Raw genomic sequence first — 18,448 nt, forward strand, 5'->3', positions numbered from 1 at the left:
GGTGTTCTATCAGATTGAGCATAAGTTCCTCCAAACTCCCTCATCCACGTCCGCAATTCAGTGAATGGGGGGTATATCGTCAATTTAGCCGAGCAGGTATAATTACTGCCACAAAGGGCTTTAAAAATGTTGAATTTGACTATTTATTAAGGTTATACATCTGTGTAGGTCATTACAGAGTTAAAACCCTGAACCACAATAGAAAGCTATTTTGCGCCATCAAATTTCATGCAAGTTCCACATGATGCAACATAGAAACCACATGCACAAATATCCAAATGGTTGGAAGGCAATGAAACTGCGCTTGAATGAAGAAATACCAAAAGGGGCTGAATATTCTAGTAAGACACAGTGCCCTGAACCAGATCCAATACCAGCATACTCCCTTTGCTTTTCCAGTGAACTCTCTTAGTCTTTGAAAATGAAATCATACAGGCTGGTTTTAGGCAGGTTTCCACAGGTTTGATCAGCATCTCTTCCAAACCAGAGAAAGTATCAACGTCAAAATGATGAAACTTGGTGAAAATAGCAAAAACCAGGGTAAAAGAAAAAAAACTATGCTATAAGTTTCTCACGAGTAAGGTTTTAAACCAAAGCCCAAACTGGCTTTTATTACCAAAGGCAGATATATCTGTAGAGATCTTATGTTACACTACCGCCAATCTCTGACCTCGGTTATATTTTAGGTGTTCAGTGGACATAAAGGACTGCTGCTTTATGTTGAAAAGCCCGTACAGCTTAATTTAATTTGCACAGACATTTGTGGTTATTCAAGACCCACAGTAGCTGTGTAAAGTGGGTTGGTGTGTACACAACTCAGTATCTTTCCCAAGAGAGTCGCCATCATCCCACTCTACTTTACAGTAAAAATGAACGTCACTATTACTCTACAAGTCCTCTGTGGCTCAGCGAATGGCTTCCCTTAAAGACACGCACATGGAATCATTATGACAGCATTTAAGTTCATGTGAACTCCTGACACCACAAAAACTGGAGCTATGCTGATGTGACATGGAAAGTACAACCCGTTTTCCACTTAAACAGCAGTCTGTTTGTGTATATTTTTGTGAATGTGTATGTACATGCGTTTATGTAGGTAAATACGTATGGGTATATATGCATATGTTCATGCAAATGTCTGGGGTTTTTTTTTTTTCTTTCTCTATCTCTCTCTAAGAGGTAATTTCTTTCTCTTTGTCTTTCTGTCTCTCTTCTATCCTCTCCGGTCTGGTCCAGCAGTAGAAACTCTGTATTACAATTATACAAAATAAATAAAGATATAAAATAAGAATCCAGAAAAGCAAGGAGATCATCATACCAGTAACGCTTCCCTTGGCAAAGTAAATTTGCTCAGCAGAACACAGCATCACCACCATCATTCTGCTTGCTTAAATGCTGGACAAGACACGAATTTAAAAATGAAAATAAATAAATAAACAGCAGACAGTACGCAGGTGTTCGAGCTGGATTTGTGCACTGCAATGAACATTCAGGAAAAGAGCGAGCAGAACTGCAGAGCACGCCGCTGCCTCATATGGGAGAATGAGCAGAAAGGGGCATCCCCCAAATAAACAGGGACAGACACTATCAAACACAGCAACAATAATTATCACTCCTCTGAAACAGCGGGAAAAGAAACCCGTCTTCTGTGGGATGTCAGTGGTTCTGACAGCGCCTGAGGAGCGTTCGGGAGATCACATCTGCAGCGCTATCATTAGACAGGAGGGGTTTAAAAAAAAAGCCAGCGCCCTGATTGTGAAGAATCCTGCTGACAGCACATGAAAACGGAGTGCTGGTGCATCAATTCACCTCATCCCCCCCTTCTTCCTTTTTCCCTACCCCAAAGATTTTTTGCTCACCCCTCAACAGCTCACACATTATTCAACTATTTCTACACACACACACACACACACACACACACACACACACACGCTGTGGTAGCGAACATCAAAGTATGATGGAACGAGGCACATCATTAGCAGAAGACAGGGGCAAGGGAGGATGAAATCATTTAGACGCCGCAGAGGAGAGGGAATTACTACGCCCGTAACTATGCCCGGGAGCCTGGATGGAAAGACGGGGGGGGCGGCGGAGACTGGAGCGAGGAAGGAGGAGAAAAAGACGGAAAAGGTGCAAATGATGAGAGAATGAAAAAATCTACAGGAGCAAGTGGGATAATAACTGCAGCGGAACAAAAAAAAAAAAAAAAAAAAAACCACAAGAAAACAAACCGAAATAAACAACAAAGTCAAGGGAAAAGTCAGATGACAAACCTGAACAGTTTGTCAAAGACTGTTTGGGGTGTTGAGCTCAGAGACAGCGACTTTCCTAATAACACATGTAAGTTTTCATTTAAAAGGAGAAAAAAAAAAAAAAGAATCAACATTTTTCTCTCCAGTCATTTCCTTTCCTGGTTGTTCCTGTACGCTGGGAAGCCCGTATGAGAAGCCAGGTAATGAAACGTGAAGCAGATGTGATGTTTTGAACATGACATTGATGTGGGCCAAACCTGCACAGGTCTGGGCTGGCTTAATAAGTCTGATATTATTTGACTCTTTGAAATCCTGTGAAAAATTAAATGCAATTTTTTTGGGTGACATGCATCGTAAATGTTTTCCAGTCCCAAGGTGATTCAGCTTTCTCTCATCTGTTGTGTGGGAAAAGACTGATGTTTTGACTGCAAGTGGCACATTTGCATGATAAAGGATGATCCCATGAGAATAACTGAGTTGCAGCATCAGGATAATAACAATAAAGTGGAATAACAGTAGAAATACAGTACATATGTATGCAGTATGTAGCATGCTGACAGTAAGACTAAGAGCAAAGATAGCACTGCATGAGGCTTGAAAACATCTGTACTGCATGAAAAAAATGAAATCATTCTTCTTTTTTAAATGAATAAAGACAACATACGGCTAAAAATATCATTCTAATGACAATTTGTGAATTGATCAACCTCAACCACGGTGCACAATTTTTCAACATGCGAGTATACAGCAACGTACATTTTAGTTTTGCTCTCATAAATTAACGCTGCATGTAATTATGTAGGCAACACAATATTTTCTGTCCCACTCGCATTCACATACAGATGCTGAAGTTACTCCGGAGACTGCAGTTAAGTACATTACATTTTCTACCTGGTAGAAATGGCGTGTTTGCAACACTCATGCAATAGCACAAGCTCTTCCTTCTCCCTGCCTGCAGCGAGGACGAGCAACCTGAAGTTAGATAGCTTTTTGTTTGTTTTTTTTGACAGGAGCTGACTTTAACAGGAGCCATATTACCCAATATTCACTTTCTAAATGCTTTTATAACAGTCTGATGTGTTTTCATTGCCTGTGTATGAGGTAAAAAAAGAGTCAATTCTGTCACCTCTCTCACTTGCCCGCTCCATTTCTTAGCGAATGTGTGCTCAAATAGATGAGTCTGAGATCTTTCCCCATGTGACCTCACACATGTAAATAACCACACCCCTCAGTAGCGGATACAGTCATTGAACTGCTGAGCCTGTCCTCTCAGATCACAGCGCAACATCTTCTCCCTGAGAGGGACGTGGAGTGGGTGTGGACAGGCACCACTCATGAACATTTAGAGGTTCAGACACAGAAACGGCCCGTTCTCCGTGGAGTTCTTTACAGACACTTTTGAAATGACTGAAAATAAAGACCACAGCTGAATTAGGGGTAAATGCTTTGAGAACGATGTTGTTTGACCTCACACACCCAGATGAAGTTGCTGAAAAGGTGTATAAAATGGGACCTTTAATGAACTTAAAGTCAGTGTGTGTGTGCGGAGTCAACGTGAAACCGGGGGGGGGGGGGGGGGTCATTTGCCAGGAGCAACACAGTGTCATGAACCATTTCAAAGTTTGAAATGTTTAGTTTCATTCAGTTCAGTGAAGCGAGCTCTAAACCTCATTCATGTTTATAATATATGTGGGTACCAATCAAAAGGTAATTCTTTAAAGGTGCTGCTAAGTGTGATGCTGTGAAAATGTGCGTGCATCTCAACATCTGCAGGTGTACCCAAATAAAAACTAGGAAGAGCGCAAACCTCCGCCAAGGCCTTTAAAAGGTTCCTCCCTCCAAACGGTGATCCGGATCATCACCAAAAGTAAATCAGTTCTTCCTTTTCACATTTCCAACATGTACTGATCATTTCATAAAAATCCATCCATAACTTTTTGAGTTATCTTGAACACTAACAGACAAACGGATCAACGCGGGGGTAAAATATAACCTCCTAGGAGGAGGTAATAAATTCGCCACACTAGTTTGTCCAGTGTAAAACGTTAGCCTGAAACCCTGCTGCACCAAGCAGTTCAAGAGGATCTCAGGTAAGGACAACAAACCTGTATGGCCAGGGGTGCCCAGAATCGGTCCTTGAGGGCCGCAACCCTGCAGGTTTTTGATGTATCCCTGTTCCAACACACCTGGCTTCATTTAAGTCAGTGTTTCTCACTTCCGGTCCTCAGGCCCCCCTGGCCTGCCTGTTTAGGACATGATCCTCCTCCAAAGTACCTGAGTCAGATTATAGAACTTCCTCAAAAAGGTTCTTTGCAGCCTGTTGACGACCCCTTTATTTCATTCAAGTGTGTTTAAAGTAGGGTTGTCTATAAAACATGCAGGGCAGGGGGGGGCAGAGGACCGGAATTGAGAAACACTGCATTAAATGGATCCAAATGCAAATGAAGTTCTGCACAATGACTGATTAGTTTGAGTCAAGTGTGTTGAAACAGGGTGACACGGAAAACCTGCAGGATTGTGGGCCTCGAGGACCGGAGCAGGGTATCCCTGCTTTATGGACATTCTCTGCTTGCATTCATACTGCAGACAGGAAGCAAGTTAACCCTAAAGCAGTCGGTAGGCAACTGCAACTCCTCCATAACACTAGAAAGTTGTTCATTTGACCATTTCCTTCCCTTTTCCTGCATTACCATAATGTCCTGTTCAGTAGGTGCTAAAACTGCAGATACTGGTTTTATGGGAGGTGTTTAAATGATGTTTACAAGTTCGTTGCAATGGAAAGTTTCAGTGCTGTGATAATATTAAGTGATGTTTAACTAAATCAGTCGTCATCATGCATCATCCGTTTTTGTCACAGATGGCTGCTATCATGTTGGGAAAGCTCCCACTCTGAGGTAGGAACTAAAAAAAAGACCCTACAAACAGAGTTGTATGAACAATCCTCCTGCAGGGAGAAGCAAAACATAAAGGGAACAGCCTCCAATAACAATAAAAGCTATGAAGATTCCTAAAATCCATCAGCACATAATGAGTTTGTTGATCATGCTGGAACTGCAAGCCCCTTCTTGTGCCCATTTTAGATTTTAGCTTTGTTATCATAAAGATAAAAATTCTAAAGTGCACTAAATTGTTTCTTTTTTAAATACTTTGTAAAAGCAGATTGTGTTGGATTACTGTAGAGTTCAGAGGCAGAGAAAAAAAAACTGTAAATGCATTAATATGAAAGAAAAAAAGCCCACGAATCTCATTACCTCTGTCTCACAAAAACAGACAAAAAGCCTCCCAAACACACAAACTTCAGCGTCAGAGATAAGCACTCTCTCTCCTCTGTCCTCCCAAAATGCAATTAACTATTATGTGGTCCTCTATAATCTGCCACATTCGTTTTATTTTCCTTTTAAACAGCGGGGCTTATCTCGCAAGTCCACACAGAACACCGCTTCCATCCCCTGGCAACGGGAAAACAAAGTCAAAGTCATGAAATCTTCTCACAACTAAAATGAAGGATGAGTGGAAATAGAGAGGCAGAAGAGGGAAACGGGCCAAGTGTGTTTGATACACTGTCATAAAAGCTGAAGTTAGTCGTTGGAACAAAGTGATGATCCGATTTCTCTGCCTTTGACTCGTTGAGTGTTTCTGTTTGAGAGCAAGACGGATGTACTGGCAATGAAAGGAAGAGAAAGTGTCTCTTACCGTCGTTGCCCTGGCCTCCCTCTCTCTTCAGCATCTGCACAGCACCCACATACTTCTTCAGCTGGACCTTGAGGACCTCATTCTCCCTGCACAAATAAGTACACCCAAGTTTAGATAGATAGATATTTCTTTATTTCAGACTAAATAACACAACTTAATCAACAGGTTAAAAAAAGTAGCAATTATTATAGCGTCCGAAAAGGAGCAGGATGAAGCGATGCTGATGTATTCCTGCCCCCCTTTACAATTATAAGCTTTTCTTCCTTGCAGTTGTTTAAATAATCCCTGAAATAGTCAGTTTTCTTTTTTTTTTTCTTCTTTTTTATGGAAAAGAAATCACTAAATGCAAAAAAATAAATAAATATAGACATGTACACATGTATACTCGTACACATCTGCATACATACATAAATACACACACATACATATGCACATACACTCACAGACACAAAGCAATGACATATTTACCTTTATAGGTGATCATACACCTCTCTATATATTTATACTCTCTCAGAAATCTGCACATGAAAACAGTTTACTTCCGGGCATTTCTGATTTCCAAACTTTTCTTCAATTCACAGCCTATTTTACCAGAGTTGTGCAGCAAAGTCTAGTCACCAGGTTGCAGTAAAGACTTTACCGCGAACATCTCAACAAAGGGCACATTCTCTGTCTAACAAGTGCAAAAGCAGCAGCCAGACACTGACAGGAAGGTGTTTACTGTGTTTTATGACAGCATGCGGCGGAGAGAGATGGTGTGAATCTTGCTGTGATATCTTGCCACCTGAGGAGCGATGAAAATGAAGAAGGAAAAAGAGGGGGGAAAAAAACACGTAATCCAGATGGTCAGACTGAGATTTGTTCACGGAGATGTGACTTGATGATTGCACAGGAATCAAATGCTCGTCAAAAGCAGCTGTGGGGATGAACTGAGAGCTCTGCATATTCTGAATAATGCAGGAGACCTGGAATTAACTTCTGCACGGGAATCCAAGCGGGAAGCAAACAGGTGGTAGAGTGCCGTACAGAACGCTTTCAGATGGAGATCGTGGAATTAATCGAAGTACAGAATAACATCTGGTGGAAAATTGTTCTAAAATTCCTGCCAGAGCAACAAAATGTTTTGGAGGTGGTGATTTTTATTTCTAACTGACATTGGTATGGATCAGAAACCGCCGTCTGCACTGCAAAAACTCAGCCTTTAAAAAAACAAGAAAAGATATACAAAAATCAGGTAAATGTTGCTTAAAATAAGAAAAATTATCTGCCAACAGAACATGAAAATTTGGCGTGTCAACACTTCCCAAAACAAGTAAAAATACTCTTGAAACAAGAGGAATTCTCTGGCATAAAAACTAAGAATTATCTTACCTTTAAAAATATAAGCATATGTGTACTCAATTTAAGATTTTAATCTTACTTACATTTCAGTTTTTGCAGTGTGTTTCTTTCTTTGTGAAACACTGTCGGGTCTATAGTTTGTTATTTGGGTCATTCTTAATATCATAGACAGGAATGATAGGACAGGAATGTAATATGGACGTTGAACATATTTCATACTTGATTAATAAAAAAGAATCAAGTAATTTCTTATTTGAACTGCTGTTAAAAGTCGTGTTTATTTTAGATTTAAAGTAGATAATGATGACAAATAAACATGGCTGAGCGTAATCTGTTCTGCTGTCTACAAATTCCAGCTGGTTGCACTTCTTTGTAAACTGAAGCAAAAAGAAAAGGATATTTGCATTATGGCTGATCATTTATTGGTTTTAACAATCCTTTTTGGCAGGCAGTGTTAATGCTGAGGGATATGGAGAGAGATTCTACAACCAGTGGGAATCCCACATCTTCCCAGTCTGGCACCGAACTCGATCCTCCGACATGATGATGGACACAGTGGGGTTTATCAGAGACTTCTCCCAGGTTTGGGGAGAGGAGAAATGGACTGCCAATCGTCTTTTTGACCGCAAATCCATTTAACTAAACCAGCATGAGGAAGAGGCGCCAGACCGTTGTGGCTGTGTATGCTTCTTCCACATGCTACTGAGACCCCTGTTTGTTAAATGAATAAATTGCAAATGTCTTGTTTCTTCAGATTCAAATCATGAATTCAAATCAACAACACAAAACAAAAGTTGATAGCAGATTACGCTTTTTGGCATTAATAGAGAAGGTTTGGCAAACTTTTCATGAGTACAATAGACTCATATTTCACTGCTGCTCATGCCAAAAACACATTTTCCTTACAAATTTGGCGTCATTTAAATCAGCAAAATGAGTAAATAATGTTTTAATCTATTTACCTTTTGTTTTACTTTCTGCTTTCTCTGATTCCTTCATGTCTTACAAACTATTTTTCTTGTTATTCATTCACATTTTTTTGTCATGCCTTTTGGCCAAGGACAGTACTGATTCTATTTTATTAATGATGTAAACAAATAAGGCTAAAAACAAGAGTTCATAGTTAGTAAATATTAAGAATAAGTTCATGCTTAAAAGGGATAAATATGTTAAAATAAATTAATCAGCGTGAGACCTCTGTATTGCAAACAATCTTTGTGATATCGATCGTACCGTTACCTGAGCGAGTGAGCGCTCTTAACATAGAAAAGCTCTTTGACGTATTTTGCCTCAAACGGTGAAAGTAAAGCAGCAGCTCATATACACACTAAATGTACCCTCATACGCTTGTACCTTGGGAAACTTTCGTCTTTGTAAGTATTAATATGTTAAGAAAACACTAGCATATGTGTTGGTATTATTTTTGTTGCTAGAAATGTGTTGGTAATGTGATATGCACATGAGGCGAGGCCAACCAACTTCCACTGTAGCAAGATGTGTGTGTTGGCTCGTAATTTGTTTTTCTTTTCTGTATGTTTCAATTTTTTTTTAAAAAATGGAAATGCAATTATAATTCATAAAGATCTTCAGTAAGAAACAAGAAAAGCAAGCCTTGTGTGGAGAACTTTTTTAAAAATATTTTCTGCTTTGTTCGCTGGCTGTCTAACTTCACATAGGCACGTGTTGACAGGACAGCACATTTTTAGTTCAATGGGGCCCTTTCAACATCTGAGAATTTGCACATTTTTGCTTGGAGGTGGGTTGGAGTTGGGTAGGATGAAGGTGGGAGAGCGAGAGAAGCAGGAAAACATAATTTCACAAACATTCTGACTCATTACAACCTTTGGTTATCTGTTGGATAGCATTTTCAAAACCCCTTTCAGCAGAGGCAACAGCAACCTGCAAGCTTGTAAACTACCACTTAAAAATGTCACGTTGCGATGAAGACATGGATCGTATAATGACAGGTTGCTTCTTTCTTTTAGTGAATGGATGGAGAAAAAAAATTCTTGCGTGTGTGCCCACCAGATCCACTGCAACAATTTGTACAGTTTACCGTAGAAGCTGGGAGCGATGAAGATGCCGTTCTGTCTGCGCAAATCTGACCAACAGATGACTTCTACTTCTTTATGCTGTTTAGGATTCAATCCATAGCTATGGAGACCACCAGCAAGCCCTCTTGCATAAAATATACATCAATTTGTAACATACTCTGGTCTGGTAAAGTTCTCCATCTTGGTTGTTTACTGTCATGAAATATTGTGTGAGGAAAACTATATCATATCAACAGCAAGCTTGACTGTTTCTAGCGAAAGTACACGATGATGGAGCTTAACCTGCTGGACTTCATGAACAAAAAACTTTATCTGTAAACAAAACTTATTATAAAAATAGAAATGGCTCCATCATTCCATTCATACACTATTAATAATTAACTTTGTTCAGTGTTTAGCAGATGTGCTTGTATAGTCGGGGTGCCCAAGTCTGCTCCTTGAGATCTGCCATAATGCAACTTTTATATGCATCCCTCATCCGCATGTCATTCAGCTCTGCAGAGGCTCAACTGATTCAGCTGGGGTTGTATCTAAAAGCTGCAACAGTCCGGTTGTATAGCTACAGGTTTCCTGTTTGTGCTTAAACAAATATCTGGTCTCTGAGTTAAACTGTATTTATTGTATTATATTATTCGTTTTTATTCCATCTTCTGCTGTTGAAAGTAAATTCTATTCAAAAAGAGAAATGAATAAGTAAATTCAGAGACATTTGGGAGGAATCCACGGGCTGAAAGGACCTTTATATGTGCACAGAATAAAGAAAAATCTTTGTGAACAAAGTCTGTTTTAAAGTCTCTTTCATGTATTCAGAGAAGGAGCAGGTGTATTTGAACCTCTGTTGTGAGAAGAAGTATAAAAAAACAAAAACAAAAAAAAATTCAATATCTTGTTAATGTAAATGTAAACACGTGCTCTGGACAGCGGCTCAGGACACAGACACAAAGACGCTGATAAAAAAACAGAGAAAGATGGAGGCAGTCTCTTTACAAAGACCAAACCAGTTGAACATTATTGACTTTGTGAAGGAAATCAATCACAGTGTGGTTGCAGTGTAGCTTTATGCCCTTGGCAGTTAAATTTAACAGTCTTTGTCTTGCTCTGCCGTTGCACCCACACACCCCCCCCCACCCAACCACTCATTCTCCACGGCCGATTTTTGGTGCCCTGCTTATCAAACTCCTTTCACAACTAACAAAAGAAGCGCCTGGCAGGAGACCTCCTGAATCCACATGACAAGCTCTCAGCAGAGCCACACCGTTATCACAAACACCCCGCACGCTTTCTCAGCTTGATTAAATTATAGCTAATGCGTGTGTGTGTGTGTGTGTCTGTGTGTTTTAGGGCTTGGAGAGATATGCAGGTATTCACTGTCTCATTTTACTAACAATAAATGTTGTGTATATCGTTATACCTGCAAGCAGATTACAAACAAAGTGTGAGTGGCCTTGAAATCTGAAGCTTGGGGACTTTTTTAGCTGATAAACATTAAAGTTCATGACAACTTGTTCAAACAAGAGTAAGCAAGTTCTGCTTGTCTGGAAGGAACCTTGGGACCAAAAGAATGTGCCGTAACAACCAAGTGGCAACCTCCGGCGGTTAAAAATGAAGCCTATGCGGAAGTGCATAAAACTGCAGTTTCCCCTTCATCCACTAGGGGCTGCAAAACAGAGCAAATCCCCATAGACTCCCATGTTAAAAAGGCCAACTTCACGGCAGAAATAAACATGTTTACAGCCTGGTTCAAAAATCCATTTTCAGTTTATAGGTCAGGTTTACCTTCATGACAACTGTGGGGGGAGTGAATTTTTTTCTAACTCGCCCATTTTAAAGTAATTTAATCTCAAAGTTCGGCAAATCTAGGGGCGTGTCCTTTTGATTGACATGTATCAATCTCCGGCTTCAAGTCAGAAGAACGTAGAGCAACTGCGGTTTTTAGCCGCTTAACAACGTGACTTAGCTTTAGCTCGCTTACCTCCGTTAGCTGGGTAGCTCCCGTTATCTCTGGATTAGCTCGGTTAGCTTTTAGCCCCAGAAAGCTCAGAGTTAACTCGATGTCAATCATCCACCATGAAGCTTACGGCTGCCTTCTCAGCTCCACCTCTTTGCCCATATTTGTATTTTCCGGGCGAGACGACGTGCATGACGCCCACAGAGCTTCAATTCAGCTTTTCAGAAACCTATGGGTGACGTCACAGAGGCTCCGTCCATCTCTTTATATACAGTATGGTAACAACACAATCTCCCCATGTCAACTCTCAAGCATGGTGGTGGAGGGATGATGATCAGTGAGCTCCTCTGTATATCAAAGTACTCTAAAGTCAAGTATGAGTCCAGAATTCTCAGAGGTGAGCAAAAAGTTGGGTCAAGCAACCGAAAACTCTTATTATCTGGTCCCTCTGTTTTTGTTTGTAGTCTCGTTTCTACACACAGTCCGAAGACATTCGTTAAAAAGATCATGCCTAGGGGTTTTTTGTCTTAACAGCCTATCCATCCTCAAGCAAATGGAAGAGCATCGTAGCCTCTCTGACTGTGAAATCTATTATAGCATACATTTTCCTCTAAATCTGGCTGTTTATTTGGCTGGTAGTGCATATTGTATTTTCTTTGTAAAAGAAAGTTTCCACTAATTTCAAGTTTTAATTTATCTAATAGCATTTTATGTATCAGCCTGTGATTGGGGCCTGAACAGGAAAAATGAAATGTTTTTTCTCAAAGAAGAGCCCCAAACATAAGAGAATAACACACAATAGTAACTCGATTTTTAAAAAAGATGGGGCACCACAAAGCAGCTATGCTTAGGGCACCCAAATGGCTTGTAGCGACACCGGCACATATGCTCCTGAGGGAAAGTCGAGGAAGTGTGTACATACACCAGCTGTCTCTGGTGAAACTTAAACAAGCGAGAGTCTTGCAGGTTATGAAGCAATATGGCTCTTAAAATTCAGCACATTCTCATATCCAACTTCTAGCAGTCAGATAAAACCCAACCTGGAGGAGAAATGTTCAGTACGGCCTTTTTGTACTTCATCGAACCTCCACCGGAGCAGCTTGCCTCCAGGTCACACAGCAGTTCAGATTGCTGCATGTGAACTCAAACCACAGGATTTTATACATTTCCAACCACCATGTCCAATACACCTGCTCAAACCCCGCTGGAAATGGCTCAATCCTATGCCTCCATATTAGCAAGTGTTTCACGTAGTTACCATGTTGTCACTTGTAGGAAAGAAGAAAATATAGCCATAAATCTCTGTGGTAAAACTTTTTTTTTCATCCCCAGTTCTGCTGAACTGTATTTTATGTATTATGAGCCAGTTTAAATTTCTCTTTTATGGCTCCATAGTTGTAAACAGTAACACTGAATAATCAATCCTTGACCTCTGGTTGGGGACTATTTGAAGGTTTGGTTCTTTTCTGTCTCTGTAGTAACAAAACAACAAGGTCAGGTGTGAAACCTTCAGACAAATTTCTGAATTTCAACATTGCTCTGATCTGGGGAAGCTGAAAATAACATGCAGTGGTTACACCAGAAAGTTACGTCAAACGCATTTAAACATAAGAAAGTCAGATTTGAACAACCTTCAAAGTCTTTTGTATTGGTTATACATGATATGGGTACGTTCCCATATAAACCTCAGACAGTATGACGACCTTGAGCAAATGTATCACGGTTTCACAGTATGCTGCGGTATTATTACTTAAAACTGCAAGAAGAAGCCAAGATGGACAGCTCTGCCAATAGAAAAACCTATTGTAACCAGCAAAGTCTTATCATGATGACGCAGTCATTTATCTGTAAGAGGCACTGCATTGCCTCAAATGTGTTGAACTTAAATGTGATAGCAGCTGTTCTCTATCTAATGCACCTGATGCCACAAAATATTACAGAACATGTTTAATTGTTTAACGCCTTTCATTAGTTTTGGATTGCTGCATATATGATGTCTCTAAACAGGTCTAAAACTGAGTGTCTTTTCTGTTGAGCTACTTTAAAGTATAGATACAAGACTTTTCAATTTTAGTTCATGTGGATTTAAGTGCTACTGTTAATACACCAACTCAGAGAATCCTCTATTATTTGGAGTCCTCAACTGGTATAAAAAATATTTGGCTTTTATCTCACATTTCTCTTGTTGAACCATTTCAGTCCATCTGAATAATCTAGGCTGTAGAACGAGGCTCAATCCTAAGTATCTTTGTGCACAAGATGCTTCTTGAGTCAGCTAATACAAGACCAAATTACAAATGACCATTTTTATGCTGATGACACTCAGCTGTACATGCCAATAAATTCTAAATCAGTGCAAGTGTAATGGTACCTCTTCCTGAAACAAAATCCCGATAGTCCATGATGGTAAGTCACAGGTCATTCTTCCAGTCCTTAGCAAGAGCAAAATCCTTAAGTCCTACCAAGGACTCAAAATGACGAAGCAGAATGTTGCTATCAACAGGATCATTGGAAGAACTCAAAGCCAAGAAAACTAAAGTCTCCTCTATGTTCCCTCAGTAAGTCATCAGTCACCTTAACAAGTTCTGTCTTTGTGCCATAACTCACTCCAAAACTACACTGAAATCTGGTAAAATACTATTATTCAATAATTAGAGATATAAATGAGACAAACAAATGAACTGTGCAGAAATTATTTCCCCATAACCATAGATGAAAAGGACAGCTGAGGGATGCTGCAGTTATGTAAAGACATGGATCCTAAATTCAGCCTCTTCAGCAGTGGACGATTATATTTTCCAACTGTCTGGAAAGTACAAGAGACTAATGAATATTTAAATAGTTATTTTTTAAAACAATAGAGGTGAAGTGGGGAACACTTCTTAAAGCAGCCTAGTGGGAACAATATCCAGAGTGCAGGTGGAGGCTGTCATACGAGAGAGCGAGAGAGCGTACACTCTGACTGAAGGGGAACTCTGCTGAAACTAGAATAATAACGGGAAATGGAAGTCCTGCTGTATCAGGCTGAAATTAATCTACTATTATATACTACTCCTGAAATGAATTTCAGGTTTTGCTTTTTATATTTGACCATCAGATCAGGGATCATGAATAACAGCATTGATTAAACAAATTTTCAGTTTAAGATCATTTTTGTCGTTTCACATCAGTTGTGAAAAGTAGCTAATTTTCCATATTTAACTGCTTTCTTATCATTTAACTCTTGTTTCCTAAGAGCGTTGTGCTCAGATTTGCTGATATTCCACTGACATTCATAGTCCTTTAACCCTTACGGGTTCAATGCTATTTTGGCAAATAGTTACTTTTGATTTTGTCTTTGTATGCCACATATAGACGCTGTTTAACATACGCACTTCATTTCAGCACAACTTAACCTTCATGATGTGATCATTCTTTTTTTTTCTTTTTTTTTTTTTTTTTCCACATGTCAGCTGACTGGCCCACTTTTTATCTGTTATGTAACATTATGAACAATGACAACTACTTTTTAAGAAATTAAAAGCTCATTCTACTTTTATACTTCTCACAAAAATATCTATATTCTGAAAATGACAAGAATTGTTTTTCTGGATTTACATGGTCAATAAAAGTAGACGGCAATACTCCAAGTGGCCTAGTTTGATTTGTTTTTCGTTTTTTTTCTATTTTGAAAACGCCACGTGATCTGATCATAGACCACTGAGGGGTTAAGGATTCAAACCCAAAGGGAGGTTCCCTTAATCTCAGCTTCCTGATTTTAAGCAGTGCGGTTTGTCAAGAATGAACAGGCAATAATCAGGATTTTAAATTAAAATACTGTCTCTTACGTAGCAAGTGTTTAGCTTCCTACTCAGTTAGAGGTTAAAAGACTCGATGAGACCTAAAGAATTTGAGGTTTTGTAATAAAATGGGTGATATACTGTACTTGCGTATCAAAGTCACAAAGGGCATGTCAAAGAAACCATTTGAAGAAGTTTTTTCCTTCTCTTCTATGTATGAATCTTGACAGAAAAACAGCATTTAAACCAAACTACTCTCAGCTTGAAATATTGTTGGCGTAAACATCAGTTCAGAGGATCAGGCCTTTTAACTACTCAGTGTGATAAAACTGTTCAAGTCATCTCATCTTCTATTGGATACAAGTGACAAGGATGAAGAGTCTGCACACACAACCCTTGAAAGTCTTGTGAGTACCAGAAACTGTGAGACTAAGAAAAGCTGTGAGCCGATATAAAACACATCTAAAGAAAGTGCAGCTGCTTTGTGTGCAAATGAGGTGCATCTGACAGAGAAAGAAGCTGTAAATGTTGTGCCTGAAAGAAAGAGAGTTGGTGTAAAGTCTGAAAATGTGTGGGGTTTTAGTGCAAAGCAAATACTGTGGGAGATTGTTAGGAAAAGAGTGAAAATGGAAGGAAAAAAAAAACTCTAAAGTGAAAAGCTTAAACTAAAACTACGCAGTAATTACTGAAGTTCAACTGAAGCCCTCGAGTGACTTGTTTTTCTCTGTCTATTGTATTCCCTGCACCACTTTCCTTGACAATCCCCTTATTCTGAAGTCATCTTAATGTGCACTAAACACAGTTACACCGGCTTTTCCTCAGGTAAGGTTTGCTTTTGTTTGGAGGAAGTAAATGAGAGTCCTTTGGAGGCAGACAGCTCAGTGGTTGAGTAATGCTCCTGAGTGCAATTTACTGCTCAACATCTCTTAGTTGTTTTTTGGTTTTTTTCCCCACAAATCGATTGAGCCACACATACATGCACAATAAGATTATTGGGTGCAGGACTGGGTTGCTAAAAATTCGAAGCAAAATGGCCCCTAAAGGCCGAGTGGCGCAACTGAGCTGTCAAACAAAGAAAAGCGAGCCGAAACACTCCCAGCGAGTAAACGAGGCAAACTTCACAGCCGTTCTCAGAGCAGCCATACCAGACCGCCTGGAGAAAGGCAGCCATGCCAGCTAAGAAAAAGGCATCTGCTCTAGTTTCTTTCGTGTGCGAGTGCGCTGTGTACGCGTCCGCCTGTCCGAACACCCCCTCTCCATGCGAAGAGAGACCACTTTCTGGCCCGAGCCCACTCCAATGGCCGCCTTCCCGCTGCGAGAGGCTGCCTGTGTCCGCTGCCAACCGATGTCTAAATAGGGTAACAACAAGGGGCTGAGGGGAAAGAGTGTCTGTGTCTCACTTATTACATTTGAAGAAAGGGATTTTTAGGGTCAGAAATTCTGGGAAGTAACATTCAGGTTTTTCTTTAAAGCAACATTATTACTGTGACTTTAAGTACAGTTATAAAGTAAAAGCATAATTTAACCTCAAATTATGTGACCGTTTATTACTCAAATATGAAATATTTGAGGAATAACGTTTCCCATATAAAATTATTTACGTAAAAAGGCAGGTCGCTATGCTACCTTTTTACGTGACTGTACTATGCACATGGTTGACATACGTTCACAGAGAACCACTGAATTCATGCTTCGCTCTCAAAGTTGGTTAACGTGCTCACCAGAGGGACGATCCTGCTGGAGAGCCTTAAACAATGTTCACATCTTTCATTTGAGAAAAAACATCAACATACGCTACTGGTTGTGGTGACAGGCAAAGTTAAATAGTCTGGGGACTGCTACTGAATCATTTAGCTAGCTTTGTGAGTTTTTTTTAATGGTGTCTTGAGATCTTGATTGTGTTAGATTAGGCAGGTACTTACCTACGGTGGCCCTGGAGTGTCACAACAAAACAAAAGCAGCAACACAACACAATAAGTCGCGATTTTGTGTTGTGTTGTGGCTAATTGTGTTGTGTTTTGCTTTTGTTTTGTTGTGACACTTCAGGGCCACCGTACTTACCTGCCTACATATTTAAATGATTATATGTGTGACTGGTGCAATGTGCGACTGCCTGCCTACCTAACCCTGGAGGTCATTGCACGTGCCTGATCACACTGGATACTTGACATTTAGTGGATAGGAGAAGAAGCAGTTGTCTGTTAGCTGGAAGATTGGAGGTTCGATTCCAACTTCCCCAGACTACAGACTGCATGTCGATTAGGGCTGTGACGATTTGCTTTTGTCCTGATTCGATTCAATTCCGATTTTTCGGGTGCCGATTCGATTTAAATATTCTTCAATATTGCTGATTTTTGTAGATTAAAAACAAAAATTATATATAAAACTTCTTTTTTTTGCCCGGTTTTTTTCTTTATTACAATTAGGAAAAAACAACACAGTAACCAGACCATCATTCTGTTGCTATAATGCCCAAGAAGACAAGTAAAAAGATCAATAAAAAAAAATTAAAATGACAAAAAAAATTTAAAGGATTATTTTGATTTATCTGGAAAAAAATTTGATTTTTTTTTTTTTTTTTTTTTTTTTTTTTTAACAAAAAAAAAAAAAAAATTAAAATTGTCAAGCAAAATATCCTGATTTTCAATTTTTCAATTAAATTTTCCCACCCCTGATGTGATATCTTGTTGATGTGGGCAGAAGATGAATGTGCACGATGTGGAATAAGACTTAACAGATAATTAACCTAATAGATCAAATAAAGTGTATAAGTGCTTTAAATGGTCAAAGTGACTGGAAAAGCAGTATGCAAGTTCAATCCATTTCCTATTTAGTAAGTTTAGAAATTAGCGTTTGTAACCAAATCATATCAGGAGAATGGGTTTCCATTACAGTAAAACATTCATTGGCTGTATTTTTGCAAGATCGTAAATCTTGCATTGTTAACATCTGCTAGACAGTATTCTCTTTCTTCTTCCTGTTATTTTTCTCAGCTACTCCCACCAGTGGTGAAATAACCATCCATGAGAATGTGCATTGCATCAGCAGCAGGCTTGCTTGTATGTTTATGCAGTCTTGTGTATCTCAATGAAATGCAAAATAGGGTCCTCGTCATTAAAACATTGCTCCGTAGTGCAACTTGCATGGTGTTTAATTCATTTGGTGGTCTACTGTAATTAAAAGCATATGGTGCTGTAGGCAGGACTGTCCCTGCAGGAGTCTGGTGACTGGAGTCATGGAAGTTTCATGGCTTTAGACTTCGGCTTTTTATGCAGCCATGAGGGAAAAAAATAACACATCTACTTTTAAAACAATGCTACATTTGTTTCTGAGATAAAAACTTTGTGCTACCGACTCATTCTGATGGTGCACAGCTATTCA

At 39.5% G+C, this 18,448-nt stretch overlaps 1 protein-coding gene across 1 annotated transcript in view; it reads right to left on the reverse strand.

Moving 5' to 3' along the window:
- snx29 (sorting nexin 29) overlaps positions 1-18,448 on the reverse strand; it is a 172,821-nt gene that overhangs the window by 129,164 nt on the left and 25,209 nt on the right. The window contains exon 14 of the mRNA XM_079260506.1: positions 5,946-6,031. Within this exon, the coding sequence (XP_079116632.1) occupies positions 5,946-6,031 (86 nt within the window). The remainder of the gene's footprint in view (positions 1-5,945; positions 6,032-18,448) is intronic.

The sequence above is a fragment of the Telmatherina bonti genome (assembly GCF_933228915.1).
Source record: "Telmatherina bonti genome assembly, chromosome: 21".
Classification (NCBI taxonomy): domain Eukaryota; kingdom Metazoa; phylum Chordata; class Actinopteri; order Atheriniformes; family Telmatherinidae; genus Telmatherina; species Telmatherina bonti.